General features: G+C 36.9%; 1 protein-coding gene across 1 annotated transcript in view; it reads right to left on the reverse strand.

Annotated features, from left to right (window-relative positions):
* Positions 1–15,713: 15,713 nt before the first annotated feature.
* The window catches only part of NELL1 (neural EGFL like 1), a 634,915-nt gene continuing 630,532 nt past the window's right edge, over positions 15,714–20,096 (reverse strand). The window contains exons 19-20 of the mRNA XM_058161221.1: positions 18,691–18,915; positions 15,714–15,901 (exon numbers count right to left, since the gene is read on the reverse strand). Coding sequence (XP_058017204.1) covers positions 15,851–15,901; positions 18,691–18,915 — 276 coding nt within the window. The 3' untranslated portion in view covers positions 15,714–15,850. The remainder of the gene's footprint in view (positions 15,902–18,690; positions 18,916–20,096) is intronic.

A 20,096-nucleotide genomic window follows, 5' to 3' on the forward strand; every position in this document is an offset into this window, starting at 1 on the left:
TCCTTTCAGATTCTACCTTTATTCCACCTTGGAATGAAATTCTGCCGTTAAAATAGGTAGGCCTCCACAATGATAGAAAAAATTAATTCCACTTGAAGGAGAAAGAGAAAAAGTATTTACAATCTTGGTGAGATAATTTTAGCCTTTCTGGATCTATTGCTTAGTGCTTTCCAGGTTTTGGAAGGGATCCCAAAGGATGCATAGAACTTTTATGCAAAAAAATGTGTAAAACACTCAACAGGGATAAATAGAATCGATGACATGAAATGACAAGAAAGAGAGCCAATCTGATGTTGCAAGGAAGGCATTATGCTAGAAACTGAGAGCCCATGAATTCTAGTCTCACCTTAGGTTCAAAGCCAGCTGGGTAACTTTGGGCCAGTCACACTCTCTCAGTTTAGGAATAGGCAATGGCAAAACACTCCTGAAAACTGCAGACTTGTCTAGGAAGTCACCAGGAGTCAAGACTGAGAGAGAGAGAGAGAGAGAGGGAGGGAGGGAGGGAGAGAGAGAGAGAGAGAGAGAGAGAGAGAGAGAGAGAGAGAGAAAGCAAATCATAGCCACTAAATATTACAAGAATTCTCTTCCAACCCTCACAAAATCTGGGCTTCTGGCTGTATACATTTTTCTTACCCAACAATTGTGCTTGAAATAGAGAACCTGACTGACTTTTCTTTTTGAAATGTCCAAACTGGACTCTGACATTTGGTCTTTTCTGACAGGTCAGCTGTGCCTGTAATTTTCATCTATTTTGATTAGATTGACAATTTAGAAGTTTTTTTTTTCTCCAGAAAAATCTATGTCATGTAGAAATTTTTCCAACAGTTTATTTTAAATGTGGATAAATAAACAACTCCCTCATGAAAATATTGCTTTGGTAGAAATTTCATTCAGCTTTGGGGACCTAAGCCATTTGTTGATTTCAAAGGATTATCAGAGATAGTTATAGCTGGGTTTGGGTGCTAAAATGAACAGAAGGTGGGAGATTTGCCAGGATCAGTCTGTGATAAAACTGATGTCTTATTCATCAACTCTAAATCCAAATCCCATGAAGTAGCTTGTCACCTCCTTAATTTCAAATGCACTCAAATTAACTGTAGCTTTGAAAAGACAAGAGCACACGTTCATATTTCTGTGCAAGCTTGAAGTCTATCAGTAATACAGGCCAGATTGCAGTCTTAATCTCAATGTTTACAAATCAGAAAGTTAACATACTACTACTACTACTACTACTACTACTACTACTACTACTACTAATAATAATAATAATAATAATAATAATAATAATAATAATAATAATAATAATAATAATTCATTATATAAATGGCCTGATGGCCAGGCAGCTCAATCTTCTTTTTGCAAGTGGGTAAACAAGCGTTCTGTAAGCAAGAATGTTTACATTAGCTCAGTAGCTCAGTAGTCTAGACAATACCATAATATGTAGTTTGCATTAGCTCAGCAGTCTAGACAATACCATAATATGTTGTGCTTTCCTTCACTTGACACAACCCTTGTATACATATTCAAATGAAGATCTGCATGCGTGCCATTTGACATTTGCATACATAGCTCCAAAAAAGAAGAAGCAGAGGAGGAGGAGGAACTATCTGTCACCTTTTCCACATCAACAATACACATTGCAAGCACATTACATGAGATTGTGAAGGATGAGTGACTCCCAAAGCCAGCCTTTTTCCAGAAGAATTGCAAATAATCATATCCATAGGAAAATAGGGGTGTGGGGTTGATTCTTGATCTTCACAACATTTCCCAGGGGAATGAGGCCAAGGAATCTTCCATAGTCCTCCAGCTTGCAGAATTTTATGTTTTATTTGTACATTAATACAAATAACTAAGAAACGATAACCTTAAATACCTGAGTGTTCTTTAACTGGCTTAGGACCCGGGTACTTACGGGACTGCCTGCTGTTACCTTTTGCCTCCCACCGACCCGTACGCTCACACAGAGAGGGCCTTCTCAGGGTGCCCTCCGCCAAGCAATGTCGGTTGGCGGCCCCCAGGGGAAGGGCCTTCTCTGTGGGAGCTCCTACGCTTTGGAATGAACTTCCCCCTGGTTTACGTCAAGTGCCTGATCTTCGGACTTTTCGCCGTGAGCTGAAAACGCACCTATTTATTCAAGCGGGACTGGATTAAAATTTTATTGGGGTTATTTATATTTTTAGATTTTAAATTGTTTTAAATTTTTCGGCCACATCATAATATGTTCCTTTTAAATTTCTTTTAATTTGTATACAGTGTATTTTTACTTGGCTGTACACCGCCCTGAGTCCTTCGGGAGAAGGACGGTATAAAAATCGAAATAAATAAATAAATAAATAAATAAATAACTGGCTTCTGTAATTTTGCTGACTTTCATAGCATACATTCTTCCTAGGTGGATAGGTTCAAAAGAATAGGACCAGCATTACATATGTTAGAGTTATGACTGTAAAGAAGTGGGAAAACAGTTAGTGCCTCCTAGATAGCCTGTAAACACCCTTCTTCTTTGCTGTTATAGGTACTCTATTAATACATTGTAAAGGGATAAATGGAACAAATTTGTAAAGTATAGAAGCTCAAAGATTTGTGGGTCGGTCTGCAGTTCTGTTAATGAAGAAAAGTACTGCCTTCCAAGACTTTATCACACTCATTTGGATTTCTTTGAATGGGGGTCTGATTGGTTAGGAACACCATTTACATTTAGGTATAGTCAAGTCAAGGAAAATGGAGAAACGAAGCTACCAGTCAGAATCCTGCACATTGAATCAAAGCATTCCCCTTATAATGCACTAACATAATCAGTGATTTCCCCTAAATCAGTCAGGGAATGAAGATAACCTAATAGGCAACAAAAGTCGGTCTCAGCTCTTTAAATCCCAAAGAAGCTAAATTATACCAAGCTATCTCTGATTGTCACCTGCTATTGCTTAGGAGGCCTATCTATGCAGAAGCTTGTTTCTACAAACATATGCCACCTGGATGAAAGGGATGTTGCACATGTAACCCAAGGGCGCCCACTGAGGCCACATTTGCATAGCTTCACTTAGAAAAGAGATGACAGTACTGAGCAGCAGTGCAGGGTGCTTTCTGGTTTTACTGCAAAAGATAACTCTATTTTTATATCACAGCATTTTTTTAGACCGAAGAATAAGGGCCTTTCCACAGCATATCAATACTGCTCATTTTAGTTCTTCTTTTATGACTGTCCTTAATTTTATTTTATTTTATTTATTTATTAAATTTTTATACCGCCCTTCTCCCAAGGGACTCAGGGCGGTGTACAGCCAAAAGATAAAAAGCATAAAAAATATACAATTAAAACAACAATTTAAAACCTAGCATATTAGAAAAATGGCCAATTAAAAGATTTAAAATTTAAAATTACAAACCCTAAAATAATAAAACCCCGGTTAAAAGATTTAAAAATATTTAAAAATATTAAGCCAGTCCCGCTTGAATAAATAGATGCGTTTTAATCTAGAGTGCATTTTCTTAATCAGAGTTCTTGCCCTTGGAAAAACATTTGTATACTGTTGATGACATTTCTGATTCCTTACTTCTCAGGAACTGTTGCATAATCAGTCTTCCAGATGGCTTTATCAACCTCTTGCTAGAAAGAACTTGGTTAAGTTCCACAAATAATTATTCCATTCAGCAATCAAAATATTTTAATTCATTTGCTTCCTCTGCTCATGCAGAATTTAGCAGTTTAATAACCAAGAAACACAAAATAACTATAATCTCATTTTTAAAAAAACCCAATATTTTAGATTACTGTGACTAATAGCGCTTTTATTCTAGCTATACACTGCTCTTTTGCTCAGTAGACTTTCTTCACTTGTTGCTGATGTTGTTAATGACCTGCTAATTATGTATCTTATTAAACTTAAGTCATTACGGGACTGCCTGCTGTTACCTTTGCCTCCCACCGACCAGACGCTCACACAGAGGGCCTTCTCAGGGTGCCCTCCGCCAAGCAATGTCGGTTGGCGGCCCCAGGAAGGGCCTTCTGTGGGAGCTCCTCGCTTTGGAATGAACTTCCCCTGGTTTACGTCAAGTGCCTGATCTTGGACTTTTCGCCGTGAGCTGAAAACGCACCTATTTATTCAAGCGGGACTGGATTAAATTTTATTGGGGTTATTTATATTTTTAGATTTTAAATTGTTTTAAATTTTTCGGCCACATCATAATATGTTTCTTTTAAATTTCTTTTAATTTGTATACAGTGTATTTTTACTTGGCTGTACACCGCCCTGAGTCCTTCGGGAGAAGGACGGTATAAAAATCGAAATAAATAAATAAATAAATAAATAAATAACTGGCTTCTGTAATTTTGCTGACTTTCATAGCATACATTCTTCCTAGGTGGATAGGTTCAAAAGAATAGGACCAGCATTACATATGTTAGAGTTATGACTGTAAAGAAGTGGGAAAACAGTTAGTGCCTCCTAGATAGCCTGTAAACACCCTTCTTCTTTGCTGTTATAGGTACTCTATTAATACATTGTAAAGGGATAAATGGAACAAATTTGTAAAGTATAGAAGCTCAAAGATTTGTGGGTCGGTCTGCAGTTCTGTTAATGAAGAAAAGTACTGCCTTCCAAGACTTTATCACACTCATTTGGATTTCTTTCAATGGAGGTCTGATTGGTTAGGAACACCATTTACATTTAGGTATAGTCAAGTCAAGGAAAATGGAGAAACGAAGCTACCAGTCAGAATCCTGCACATTGAATCAAAGCATTCCCCTTATAATGCACTAACATAATCAGTGATTTCCCCTAAATCAGTCAGGGAATGAAGATAACCTAATAGGCAACAAAAGTCGGTCTCAGCTCTTTAAATCCCAAAGAAGCTAAATTATACCAAGCTATCTCTGATTGTCACCTGCTATTGCTTAGGAGGCCTATCTATGCAGAAGCTTGTTCCTACAAACATATGCCACCTGGATGAAAGGGATGTTGCACATGTAACCCAAGGCCGCCCACTGAGGCCACATTTGCATAGCTTCACTTAGAAAAGAGATGACAGTACTGAGCAGCAGTGCAGGGTGCTTTCTGGTTTTACTGCAAAAGATAACTCTATTTTTATATCACAGCATTTTTTTAGACCGAAGAATAAGGGCCTTTCCACAGCATATCAATACTGCTCATTTTAGTTCTTCTTTTATGACTGTCCTTAATTTTATTTTATTTATTTTATTTATTTATTAAATTTTTATACCGCCCTTCTCCCAAGGGACTCAGGGCGGTGTACAGCCAAAAGATAAAAAGCATAAAAAATATACAATTAAAACAACAATTTAAAACCTAGCATATTAGAAAAATGGCCAATTAAAAGATTTAAAATTTAAAATTACAAACCCTAAAATAATAAAACCCCGGTTAAAAGATTTAAAAATATTTAAAAATATTAAGCCAGTCCCGCTTGAATAAATAGATGCGTTTTAATCTAGAGTGCATTTTCTTAATCAGAGTTCTTGCCCTTGGAAAAACATTTGTATACTGTTGATGACATTTCTGATTCCTTACTTCTCAGGAACTGTTGCATAATCAGTCTTCCAGATGGCTTTATCAACCTCTTGCTAGAAAGAACTTGGTTAAGTTCTACAAATAATTATTCCATTCAGCAATCAAAATATTTTAATTCATTTGCTTCCTCTGCTCATGCAGAATTTAGCAGTTTAATAACCAAGAAACACAAAATAACTATAATCTCATTTTTAAAAAAACCCAATATTTTAGATTACTGTGACTAATAGCGCTTTTATTCTAGCTATACACTGCTCTTTTGCTCAGTAGACTTTCTTCACTTGTTGCTGATGTTGTTAATGACCTGCTAATTATGTATCTTATTAAACTTAAGTCATTCCATCATGATGCACCTGAGTCTCCAACTGCTCTCAGTTGGTGACACGTAATGATTTCAGGTAATCAAGGTAACAGTTTTGGGGGAATGCTAGTCTAAGATGCCTAACGGGATTAGATGTGGCTTGCAAAGCAAAGTTTTGTGGTTTCCAGAAGTCCTACCAACATATAATCAAATCGTATTTTCATATGAACTGCATATCGGACATTAATACAATTGAGCATGTCCAAAAATATTTCACAAGAAGAGTCCTTCACTCCTCTGATCGCAACAAAATACCTTATGCCACCAGACTTGAAATTCTGGGTTTAGAAAATTTAGAACTACACTGCCTTTGGTATGACTTGAGCTTAGCTCATAAAATCGTCTGCTACAATGTCCTTCCTGTTGAAGACTACTTCAGCTTCAACTACAACAATACACAAGCACACAACAGATTTAAACTTAAAGTGAACCGCTCCAATCTTGATTGTAGAAAATATGACTTCAGTAACAGAGTTGTTAATGCCTGGAATGCACTACCAGACTCCGTGGTCTAATCCTCAAATCCCCAAAACTTTAACTTAAAACTGTCTACTGTTGACCTCAGCCCATTCCTAAGAGGTCTGTAAGGGGCGTGCATAAGAGCACCAGGGTGCCTACCGTTCCTGTGCTAATGTTTCCTTTAGTTGTATTCATTTTATGTTTTCAATTTATGCTTATATATATTATTTAATATGTATTTGACAAAATAAATAAATAAATAAATAAATAAGAATTGTTAAGCATAAGGAACATCACAATATTTCAAGTACCACTTTCTTGATGCCTCATAGTCTCTTACAGTATGTGAATTTGAATTCAATGACTGAATTTGAATGAACACAAAATATTTATATTTGAGCAATATACTCTCAGATCTGAGTTTAAGTTTAGAGTTCAGTTCCTGAAATTGAGAACATTGTCTAGGTAAAATCTCTATTAAAAATCACAAGCAGCCAGAACACTCTAAATCGATTAGCAAAATTCTTTTGTGAGGTTCAGGGATCTCCAGTGAGCAGTATAAATAAATTGAGTGTTTCATCTCTTTCACTGGAAACCCAGGGAAGTGCCTTGGCACGGAAAATCATTCACCAAGACTTTGGTGACTGACTGGTTAAATATAACTGGCCTTGAGGAGCCATAAACACTATGTAGCAGGTTTTACTGTTAAAAATCAAGGTGTTTACCCTAATTATGCAGTTATAGTCTTCTTTAACAACATTCTCTCTATGCAGGGAAATCAACCTGCATTGAAGTATGATGCGTGAAATATCACACATCAGGTATGATTGCTTCTAATTGCAAAAGTTTCTGTGCTCAAATCCATTTCCAAAAACTTAATGGTATCTAGAGAAAAGTGAATTTGCAATATATCTATAAAATATATTGCTGACAAGAGGCAATGGGGAGCAGCACCATTTTTTGTATCCAGATCATTATTTTGTTATTTTGTAAGGAAGAGAGCTATTTTGTTGTACTACCTGCCAAGTACACCTAGGTCCTTGACACAAAACAAAAAGAAAAACATATTGGCTATCCTTGCAGGGCATTTGTTACAAAAACCCTGGTGGTACTGTGGTTAAAATGCAGTATTGTAAATAAAGCACTAGTGGGTTTCAATTTAGTTTGCTACCGGTTCGCTCGTGCGTATGCGTGTGCTCGCGCATGCCCGTGATGCTCCTGAGCATGCACATGATGCTTCTGTGCATGCATGCGATGCTTCTGTGCATGCACAGGAGTGTCTGGGTGGGTGGGCAGAGTCTCCCACTGCCACCATTACTGGTTTGCCCAATCTGGGGCGAACCAGTAGCAACCTATTACTGAAATAAACCCTCCCCACAGCCTGGAGTTCAATCTTGATGGGGCTCAGGGTTGACTCAGTTTTCCATCCTTCCAAAGTTGATAAAATGAGAAACCAGATTGTTTGGGGCAATATGCAAATAATGCTTACATTGTAAACTGCCTGGACAGTGTTTTAAAGCCCGATGGGGCAGTATATAAGTCCAAATGCTACCGCTATTAAAAGGATCAAATTATTCAGATAATTCATTCTTTATTAATTTCAATCAAATCTTTATGCAGAAGCAAGTTCCTATAATCAGGCATCATAAAAATGCATATCTGTAAGGGATATTTTAAAAAAAGAAGTGTAAACATTGGCAATTCTTTATTGAATATGCTTGAAATAATTTTGCCTTATTTTCTTCCTTGACTCAATAAACTTTTATCATAAAGATAAAAGTAAAGGTTTCCCTCTCCAGTTGTGTCCAACTTCATAGAGTGATGCTTATCTCTGTTTCTTAGCCGAGGGAACCAGCATTATTCGAAGACATTTCCATGGTCATGTGGCCAGCATGAAAATACACCGAGGCTCATGGAATACTGTTATCTTCCCGCCAAAGTGGTATGTATTTATCTATTTGCATTTTCAAATTTTCAAATTGCTAGGTGGGCAGCAGCTGGGGCAAGTAATGGGAGCTCACCCTCTCACACGGCACTTGGGTATCAAACCCAGGCTGTCGGCTTTCGAACTGATAAGTTCAGTGTCTTTAACCACTGAGCCACTGTGTACCTATCATAGAAGAACAAAAAAGTCATTGAATAGAATAGAATAGAATAGAATTTTTATTGGCCAAGTGTGATTGGACACACAAGGAATTTGCAAGTTCTAGCTGACCAGCAGCCAATATGTATCTTGGCGACGTTTCGATGAAGTCTCATTCGTCATCTTCAGGCTTCAGCTTCGTGCTTCTGGGAGCAATGTGTGATCGCAGCTGTTTCTTCCTTTTAACTGCTAGTGGGGGTTTGAACTGATTGGGTGGGAGCTTGGCTGTGCTCTGATTGGATGGGGTTTTTTTGTGCTCTGATTGGCTGGGGGTATGTCCTGTTTGGGTGGGGGCTTGGTTGTGCTCAGATTAGTCTTAGTTGCAGGGGGATTTGAGCTGGTGAGCTGCATTGCTGTTGTTTGGCTGTTTGTGGTCAGCAGACTGACACCCACCATGAAGATGTAGCACGACCATGAACACGAAGCCAAACAACAGCAATGCAGCTCACCAGCTCAAATCTCCCTGCAACTAAGACTAATCTGAGCACAACCAAGCCCCAACCCAAACAGGACACTCCTCCAGCCAATGAGAGCACAAAAAATCCCCCATCCAATCAGAGCACAGCCAAGCTCCCACCAAATCAGTTCAAATCCCCATTAGCACTTAAAAGGAAGAAACAGCTGCGATCACACATTGCTCCTAGAAGCACGAAGCTGAAGCCTGAAGATGACAAATGAGACTTCGTCGAAACGTCGCCAAGACACTTCCAATTTTACGTGGGAGAAAACCTGAATAACCAAAGACCTACATACAAACACCCGCGAAAGCCTCAGAAAACACACACACACACACACACACACACACACACACACATATTTATATATGTTTTCTGAGCATTTACACTGAGGCTCATTACAAATTTGTTGGGATACTTTATCCTACTCACCAGTCCTGCTGACAGTAAAACAGATTATAACTTGTTTTACAACCAGTTTTCTGGTTGGTTTTCCAAATTGTTGTGAATCAAGAAAAAGTCTTGCGAAGAGATTTTTCCTGTCTTCTCTCCCTCCCCCTCCCTTCCACCCATCCTTTCTTCATTCCCCCCCATGCCCCTCCTGCATCAGACCCAATGACTGATCCCCACTAATCAGTGAGGCCTTCAATATCATCTCTTTCTCCAATTACATGTTCATCAACACCTCCCTATAACTACCCATAAAATATTTTGCAAGCATGGCTCTTCCTTATCTCTACTGCCTTGGCATTAAGGAATTTCTAATGGGCCTCAAACAAAGAAGATTTATTCTAACACAACATTGCTACATTTTCAGCATGTCTTTTCTCCAACTATCTTAAAGCAGAATAATGTTTAACAAATTTAAGAGAGTATCAGAGCTGGAAGGTCTGCGGGTCATCCAGTCCAATCCCCTGCCTAAGCAAAATTGAATCTCCACTTATATGCATTTCTAACCTATATACCTACATACTTTTTTATTTTTGAATTTTCTCATATCCTACCCTCCCTCCCTCCCTCCCTCCCCACTCAGACCCATAGTCAGCTCCATAGGCTCACCTCTACAAAACCTAGCCAAATTTCTCACCAAACAACTACAGCCCTATGCAGAATCCATCACCTCACACATAAAAAACTCATTCCAGTTCATAGATATCATAAAGAAACAAAACTTACAGCCCAGCGACCTACTCGTGAGCTTTGATGTCATATCCCTCTTCACCCAAGTGCCAATCAAAGAAGCCTTGACAGCTATCCAAAACAAATATAACCCCCCCAAGCACATCCTAGATCTGACCAACCACTGCCTATCCAATACTTCATCTATAACGGACAAAAATACAAACAAATAGAAGGAGCACAGAAAAAAACCCATCCAATCAGAGCACAGCCAAGCTCCCACCCAATCAGTTCAAACCCCCACTAGCAGTTAAAAGGAAGAAACAGCTGCGATCACACATTGCTCCCAGAAGCACGAAGCTGAAGCCTGAAGATGACAAATGAGACTTCGAAACGTCGCCAAGACACTTCCAATTTTACGTGGAGAAAACCTGAATAACCAAAGACCTATATATATATATATATATATATATATATATATATATATATGAGATACATCATAATGTTTTTCACAGATGTATAAATATATTGGTACACAGTGAAAAATAGCCTTAAAGAATATTAGTTTTCTGCTCATGGAACATAGTTCTCCTGCCCTATGTCAGAGAAGTTAGGAAAAAGAGATTTGCTACAATGTTATGTGCATTTCAATCACCAACAAAGCTGTTGTAAAAGGAACAGAACACTTCAAAATGGTTTGAAGGGTATATCCAGTGCATAACAATAAACCAATGCATAACAATAAACCAGAGATTAGTAAAACCAGAGATCAGTAAAAGTGAAACAAGTATACTGGTATAGATTGGGCCAACATTAAAACACTACACTCTGCTGTCTCTCAAGCTCTTTGAAAAGATTTTGGAAGATGTTTCAGTTTATACTAGACTACTGAAAATTCTAAAATATACTCATTGATGTATATCCAATATTATGCAAATGCTGACCTTTATTTATTTTGGTTCTAATTAAAAAAAAGAACGAGGTGGTATTTTCCTTTAATAATTATTAATAGTGTCATTTAAAAAAAATAGTTGTCACACAGAGTAATAAATAAGGTCCTACAACGGTTATTCTTGCAACTCCATAATATGAACCCAATGTCACTGAGAAACTCTGTAATTGAGTAGAGACATGAAGCCGTTATCAAGTCATTAATCACAGGGGTTATTTTTAATAAATGTATGATTTACATATGCTACATTTACTCTGAAGTATGCTCCATTGAGAAATGCAGTTGAATGGTTGAGGATCAGAACATCTTACCTATATCTTACCTTTTTTCAGGTCTATTCCTCCTCTACTCCATTCTGAGATATAAGCAAGCCAGATATCCAGGAAAGAGCTTTTCAAATTATTGTTCCCAGATCTGGAATTTTCCAAAGTTCAGAACACACCAAGTTTGAAACAAAACTATGGAGGCAGGAAGATCTGTACTCAGGAGTTTATTTAGATGCCACAAGTTTTAAATCACTCCCGTTTACATCCCAAAGCACGGTTTCATTTCCTCCAGTTGAATTATCAGCGGCTTTACAATATGATTTACAAAATGCTTTAATGGCATGGTTTACAAATGTCCTTTGAGGATTTTAAAAAACACAGTTTATAATACCATTGTTAAACAATGCAAATATAATCAATACATAGTGTATGTCAAGAGGGAAGAAAGTTTAAAAATGAAAAGCAAAGATGGAGTCCTACATACATTGGGCTGCCTTTGTTTTTGTTTTTCTGTTTTTCAGTGATGGGGAATTGTTTGCACATTTACATTCATTTTATGCATGAAGGGAATTCACTTCCATCGAATTCACTCAAGTAAACAATACACTGAATAATTCTACTGTGTGCATCAAAGCTATTGGATCAAGGGACATTTTATGTTGCATTGCAGTGTTATCACTTGTATCTGGGTAAAGGTTGATGTCCAATATATATTAAACAGTGTATACATAACCTTGACCTTTCATAATATTAAGTAATATCTCTTTAGCACAGTGATTCTTGAAACCTATTTGGAGCCAGATGCTGCCTTTCCTTTCTTCCTTATTGGTATCCAAATGAAAGCATCCTCAGTGAAGATCAAAAAAGTAATGATGGCACCCAAGATTGTGCAATGTTCCAACTGGAAAAAAAGTAATGGAACTTTTTGTACACAATAGCTGGAGTGAGATTGTTGTATTAGAGCAATATAGAAAGTCTAATCATAACCACAATGGAGTAATGGCGGGTGAATTTGATGGAACTTGCTGAGATGTGTGAACTAAGATTTTTTAATCAAAGAAAAGACAATATCTAAGTTTATTACTGACTGGAAACTATTCTTTGCTTGAAAGAGAAAAAAAATAGACCTGTGAAATACAGTTTTGATGATTAGACAGATTAAATTATAGAAAGAAGAGAGCTGTAACCATCAAGTATGAAGTAAATTTAAGTATAAGTTATACTTATAACTGCTGTAAAGAAAATCGGAAGTTATTAGTCTGAATTTGTTTTAAATTATCTTTTAAAAACATAATAAAAATTCTACAAACAAAAAGATTGTGCAAATTCCTACCTCATCTTTATCTATACGTATGACACGCATTAAAAGGTGGGTGGGACTTCAATTGCACAGTTGTGGCTGCCATCTTCATTTTTTCAAGCTGCTCCCCTCTCTTCCATCCCACATTGACACTCTTTTGGGGTTTTTTTTTAGGAGTCCAAGTTTTTATTTCTTGGTTGCAAACATTATGCACTTCTGTGCAGGCTCTCGTTCTGAATAGTCCCCCAAGTTTTATCAAAGATAATGAAAGGTAATTAAGCAGAATAAAGACCACAAATGCTTTGAAAACACAGTGACTCAAGACAGGAGCAAAAGTGCCAGCAAGCCACCTTCCTTCTGCTTTATAGGAATGTCAGGATGCAACAACGGACTTTTCCCAAAAGAAAGAGAGGTATGGATTTAATATGTGTGTCAAAAACAAGGAAAATTAGCTAGAAATAAAGATTGTAAACACTTACAGATGTTATGCACTTACAGATGTTATGCCTGATTTCTTTGCCTTGCCCAATATGCAGCTGAAACTTAGGATTTGCCTATTCCAGCCTTAACTGTAGTTGTATTGTATGTGAGAAAGACATGTGTGAATGTGTGTCAGAAAGGCCAGACTACACATTCCTCAAAAAGATCAGGATGAGGGCAAAAAATTAAATTCATATGAATTGAATTAGAAGCAACCGATTAAAATTAATTGCCTGAAAAGTAAGGCACTGATTTGTAAAATTAATTGCTTCCCCTATTTGCATATACAAACTATTCTCTTTTATACATGGATACGACACCCGATACAGTTAACACACCAGTCTTCTCTCTTTCCAGGAGAAACCAGGAAAAACCAAACCAAATGAACAGAATGAAGAAGGGGTAGGTCCAACTGAAAAGGGAAGGAAAAATCTCTCTCTATCTCTCTCTCTCTCTCCCTCCCTCCCTCTCTCTCTCTCCAATTTCTAGCAGGTATGAAAGATTAAGATTTTAAAATATTTTTCTGTCTTCATGAAATCCTACAGATGCTAACCTCTGTTCAAGGGAAACAAGGCAAAAGTATCCTCTCTGAGGGGGCTTCCCATATTGCGAAAGAGTGCTAGTCTCTGCTGTTGCACCTTGAACCTGAAGTTCTAGAAAAATAAGGGAAAAAGGAGACGCTGCATCTGTTCCCTCAATGAGTCAGAAGAAGGAAGCTTTCAACCCTTTTCCAGACTCTGTTCCCAGTCACTTATTTGCATCATTTACAGAAAAAGCCTCCATCTCTTGCCTGCCTGCTCACTTTCAACCCTGCATCCCTGTGCTAATATAAGGCAGCCTTCCATTTCAAAGGTAATCATTGTGGAGAGTGGAATCTTTGTCTTCCTTTCACTTACATCCAGTGATTATTATTTTTTTAGATGTGCCATATTATATCATTTATAGATTTAAAGATCAAGTTCAGCATTGCTTGTGGCAACGTAGGAGATTTGACTTTTCAGTTCCCATACAGTCATATATTGTATAGTACATGCTATGCAGGAGGAGGAGACTTGTGCATGGAAACCAGTTGGACATCAGCAGCTGTCAGTTCTAGGCTGAGACAGGGCTTGCATTAGTAATATTGAAGCCCAGAAAAATCACAGCAGTTACATATCCTTCAAGCTTACCTTTGTGCACAGTTCAAATGTTTAATTACAATTTTGGCTCAAGCTCATGATTTTAAGTAGCATTTTACAGACAACTAACTTTATACATTACGTTTGGGTGAGTGTCAGAAGAGGGATAATAGAGCCAAGGGGGCAATGTATTATATAAAGGTAAAGGTTCCCCTCGCACATACGTGCTAGTTGTTGCTGACTCTACGGGGCGGTGCTCATCTCCGTTTCAAAGCCGAAGAGCCAGCGCTGTCTGAAGACGTTTTCGTGGTCATGTGGCCGGCATGACTCAATGCCAAAGGTGCATGGAATGCTGTTACCTTCCCACCAAAGGTGGTCCCTATTTTTTCTACTTGCATTTTTACGTGCTTTCGAAACTGCTAGGTTGGCAGAAACTGGGACAAGTAACAGGAGCTCACCCCGTTACACGGCAGCACTAGGGATTCAAACTGCTGATCTGCCGACCTTTCGATCGACAAGCTCAACATCCTAGCCCCTGAGCCAAAAGAAAATTGGGAACCAGGAACCTATTACTCTGCCTAATATGATCTACTGAAATTATAGTTAACTGCAGTGACATTTACATCTTTCTTACAACTTGTAACATGGAATAGATGAAGAACTTGTTCATTACATCATTTGCGATGGAGAATGGTAGATGTTATTACACCAAAGCAATTATTCAGGAGAGAGATTATAAACTCAAGGACATTGGTGTAAACAATATGAAAAAAAAACACTTTTCACATAAATCTTGTAAATGTAAAGCCCTTTGATTGCTTTATTGAATGCTACACAACCCTGTATGAATTCCACCTACATTCAATATTTATTGTTTGATTTGTAAATGACAACATTTTGCTAAACTTAATGTGGCCTGGTGTTCTGACTAAGCTCAGGATCGCTGCTGATGAAAACAATATAATTCTCTATTTCTTCTTCCACTCTGGGATTTTGCTGCTAGTTCATTTGTCTGCAAAAGAAAGTGCTTTTTGCCACTTCATTAAACTTGTGACATTATTCCTTCTTATTTATTTATTTTCATAAAGATAGGCTGGGATTCGATTATTTCCAGCCTGTAGAAGTCAAGTGTACCCTTGGAATGTTTTACAATGTTTGTCAGCTATGAAATATAAGTACTATGCAATTTGACTGTACATACATACATATTTTCATAAATACATCCGACAGGGACCTCCAAACTAAATAGCCAATAATATGAGACAAAACCACAGGCAGCCTTATTTTGTAGAACTTTGATCTAAACCTAAAATAAAGCAGGAAATTCGATTGTGATCTTTCTACAAAATTAAACAAATCAATACACTGCATTTTACTGATGGAATAATTTTAATGCATTTGCAAATGATTTGACAAAAAAGGGTGTAATTTACAACACTCAAAACTTTTAACAACCATTGATTTATATGCATTTTACTGTAAAAGTAGAGAGAAGCCTAGCAAGTGTAGTGATAGGTCCCAAAGGCAACTCCCAAATATCTTCCTCAGAGACTTGGATCATTGTCTGTTGTACAAAACTTCCACCTCTTACTTACACTGCATTTGTTTGGAAAGTGGAAAATTGCATCAGTTTTCCTCATAAAAAGGATTGTCCCAGTTTAATACTTCAGTTATTGCGAAGACATTCTAAATCCACCGAACAACAGACATTTCCATTCTGTGTAGAATGGGAAGGAAAAGATAAAAAGAAGGAATTAATACAAGTAATACAAGTGAAGAAAATAAAACTTCTCATATGGACACTAACAAACTGAATTATTAACATGAGCATTTGTAAACCTATTTCTAATGTAAGAGAGATTAAACAATCATTTTCACTTTGCTGTTAAGATTTTTGTTTCATTCATTCATGAAGCAAGAATGTTGTGAATTTGTCCTTTCTCTACACATATAAGAAATCATGTGACCAAATCCTTTTACACAAAGAACATTGCTAAGGTTATATTTACCTGAGTTACTATCTGCAAGAAAAATAAAATGTGGGGCAAATATGATGTCAATCTGGAAAAGATATTCAAAAGGGGAACTTTTTGTAACACATAGATACCAAGCATAGATACCAAGTATCTATATGTTACCTCATCTTCTGTATGAGGAATGGTACAACATTGGTACTCTGATTTAGATAAATGGAAATAAGGGGAACTGGCAAAATACTCTAAAAGTATAGATGGTAGGAGGCAAGAGATTACCTGAACTTTTTGTAATTTTTTCAGTAGAGTGATGATAAAATATAGCTAAAAATTAGAACAGATAAAGGGAAGTCCTTCTTCATATAACATTCAATGAACATCTGGAATTTATTATCCCACGATATAACAAAAGCAACTCACTTAGATTGGTTTAAAAGGAAATCAGACATATGAAGGATAAGCATTATGCTATAAAAAGGAAATGCAATTTTATTCTGTTCCTGCATGTCTTCCCATAGGGTTAGCTTTCGATTACTTCAGTATAGTTCTTATGTTCTTATTTCCATGGCAAATTGCCAACAATAAAGATGATATACTATTTCAGTTAACATACTGTCAGAGAGGATGCATTATTTTTATGCTCAAGTCAGACAAAATGTACTTTATCTTAAAGAATTACACATGAATATTTTTTCAGAAACATTCTTTCTTCTATGATTCTCTATTGAAATTATTTTAGCTTGCTGGATTCATTCCACTAAACTTGGAGTGGACAATTTTGGTTGGGAGCCACATCCAAGCCTTACAACCTTTTAAAGGACTACAACATAACATAATAACAGAGTTGGAAGGGACCTTGGAGGTCTTCTAGTCCAACAGGGCCCAGGCAGGAAACCCTACACCATTTCAGACAAATGGCTATCCAACATTTTCTTAAAAATTTCCAGTGTTGGAGCATTCACAACTTCTGCAAGCAAGTTGTTGATTGTTTGTTCTGATTGTCACGAAATTTCTCCTCAGTTCTAAGTTGCTTCTCTCCTTGATTAGTTTCCACCCATTGCTTCTTGTTCTACCCTCAGGTGCTTTGGAGAATAGTTTGACTCTCTCTTCTTTGTGGCAACCCCTGAGTTATTGGAACACTGCTATCATGTCTCCTCTAGTCCTTCTTTTCATTAAACTAGACATACCAAGTTCCTGCAACCATTCTTCATATGTTTTAGCCTCCAGTCCCCTAATCATCTTTGTTGCTCTTCTCTGCACTCTTTCTAGAGTCTCTCAACAACTTTTTTACATTGTGGCGATCCAAACTGAATGCAATATTCCAAGTGTGGCCTTACCAAGGCATTATAAAGTGCTATTAACTCTATCCCTCTGTTTATGCAGCCCAGAACTGTGTTAGCTTTTTTGGCAGCTGCTGCACACTGCTGGCTATACAAGTTATAACTATACAAGTTATACAAGATATTATTAAAAAGGCATGGACATTTTTTAGTCCTTGTTTTTGCAGGGTTTTCCTCACTGTGGAAATAGAAAATAGAGCTGAGCCCAGTCTTGTGGATTAATAATGAACACGGGCACAGTCCTTTGGATACAGAATGAACAGCATCTGCCACCTAATTCTGAATAAAACCAGATTGTTGTGGTGGACATTTCTATTATTGCCAGGATTTTGAAACTCCTTAATGTCAACAGAATGGAGTACAGTAAAGGAGAAGTAAGACATCAAGTATTTATTGAATAATGTTTTTCCTGTTTCCTTTGCTTATTTTTTCTTATTAGGTAATTTATTTGTAAATAAATGGAAATATTGGCAACCAGCTCAGTGAATTAAGATCTTTAAAATCCTTTTTTGTTTTGTTAACTCAATACATTCTGCTTTTTATGAATAATACTTTCTCCATGACATACTGAGTGCTAATCGTAAAATTTTTCCCAGTTCTCTGTCCACTTACTGATATTAATGTCTTAATGTCTATTTCCTTAAATGATTAATTTTAAAAATTGGGGGATCAACAGAACCATTTCCTCATTAATTTGGAAATATCAATTGAAAGCCGTATCTTCCCTGACCTTTGTTCTTCATGATTCACCACTTGTAGAGAAAAAAGAGAGAGGGTATTTCCACTTAGTATTTGCCAATTTAACATAAATATATGGCATCCACAACTGGGATTCATTAAAAGTTAGGTGCATACATAGATATACAGTATATATGACTAAAATGCATACCTGTAATAAATGTCACTATCCTGTATGCATACCTAAAAACTCTGCAAGGTGTAAGAATACTAATTTAAAGTTACAAAGACCAATTGAATAATTCTGGCTCAGCCTCCCAGGATAATAATCACATAATAAGTTTTGCATACTTTTATTATGATATACTCATTGTAATGTACCACCTTATAGTTGTTTGAAATTAAACAGCAAATTTCTTTATATAGAAAAGAAATTTCTAAATTTATTTTAGAAAAAGAAAAGTCAATCTCATATACACTCTATGCTAAAGCACGTTTTACCACTATATAAATACCTTGCATTTGCAGGTTGTACAAGGCGATCCAAGCATTGTCCATACTGAGCCACTTAACCGTGTTATTCCATAGTCATCTAGACAGGTTTTTTGGATGTCATATATACCATTATCAGCCAAACAAGGGTCACTGACACAATGAGGGCAGCATTCTTCTTCTGACATTGTTGTGTAATCACAGTTCAGGGCTGGACATGCAAGTGGCCAACAATCCACTTCACCTTCCTATGAAAAGCAAAAGAGAACCATCAACACACAAATTGGCACTCATGAAAGGCAAAAAAACATCAAAAGCAACTTTTTCTGCAATCAAAATGTTAATATTATGATTGAATAATTATTTAAAAAATATTTAGACTGCAGTCTTGACCCAACGATTATATTAAACCAGGGGAAAATTGGATAGTTTTGAATTGGATAGATACCATAAGCTATACAATAATGAAGTGACACTTTATTCATTGATCTGGGGAGCAATGTGTGATTGCAGCTGATTGCACACATTGCTCCCAGAAGCACGAAGCTGAAGCCTGAAGATGACGAATGAGACTTCGTCGAAACGTCGCCAAGACACTTCCAATTTTACGTGGGAGAAAACCCAAATAACCAAAGACCTACATACAAACACCCGCGAAAACCTCAGAAAATATATATATAGCAATATATATAGCATATATATATATGAACTAGTCTATAAATTAAATTAATAGAACTGTGTTTACTGAATGAATTCTAACAGTTATAGTATGTATGTATAATATGTTAAAAATTAATGGAATGGAATGGAATGGAATGGAATGGAACGGAAAAGAACAGAACAGAACAGAACAGAACAGAACAGAACAGAATAGAATAGAATTCTTTATTGACCAAGTGTGATTGGACACACAAGGAATTTGTCTTTGGTGCATAAACTCTCAGTGTAAAATCTGCTGAATGCTAATAAACAGGGTTATTTTATATATAAGAAATGTGTATGCACATATGTATGTAAATAGACACACACACACACTGTATTTTCGGAGTATAAGATGCATCTTATTTTGTGGGGAGGAAAATAAGAAAAAAAAATCTGCTTGAGAGGCTCTCTGTTTGGAAGGCTACATTTGCAGCCTCCAAAAGCTCCGTTTCCAAAGGAGCTTTTCTTTCCAAAGGCAGCCTCTCAAATGGACCTATTGGAGGCTGTTTCAGAGGCTCTCTGTTTGGGAAGCTGCATTTGCAGCCTCCAAAAGCTCCAAAAGGGTGGGGGCCAGCAAGTGGGTAAGGCTACATTCTGTATATAAGACGCACCCAAATTTTCACCCTCTTTTAGGGGGGGAAAAGTGCGTTTTATACTCTGAAAAATACAGTATATCTATATAAAAAATAATATACATATCCTATTATATAATTTGGCAATCCAAATG

The sequence above is a fragment of the Ahaetulla prasina genome, chromosome 1 (genome assembly GCF_028640845.1).
Source record: "Ahaetulla prasina isolate Xishuangbanna chromosome 1, ASM2864084v1, whole genome shotgun sequence".
Lineage (NCBI taxonomy): Eukaryota > Metazoa > Chordata > Lepidosauria > Squamata > Colubridae > Ahaetulla > Ahaetulla prasina.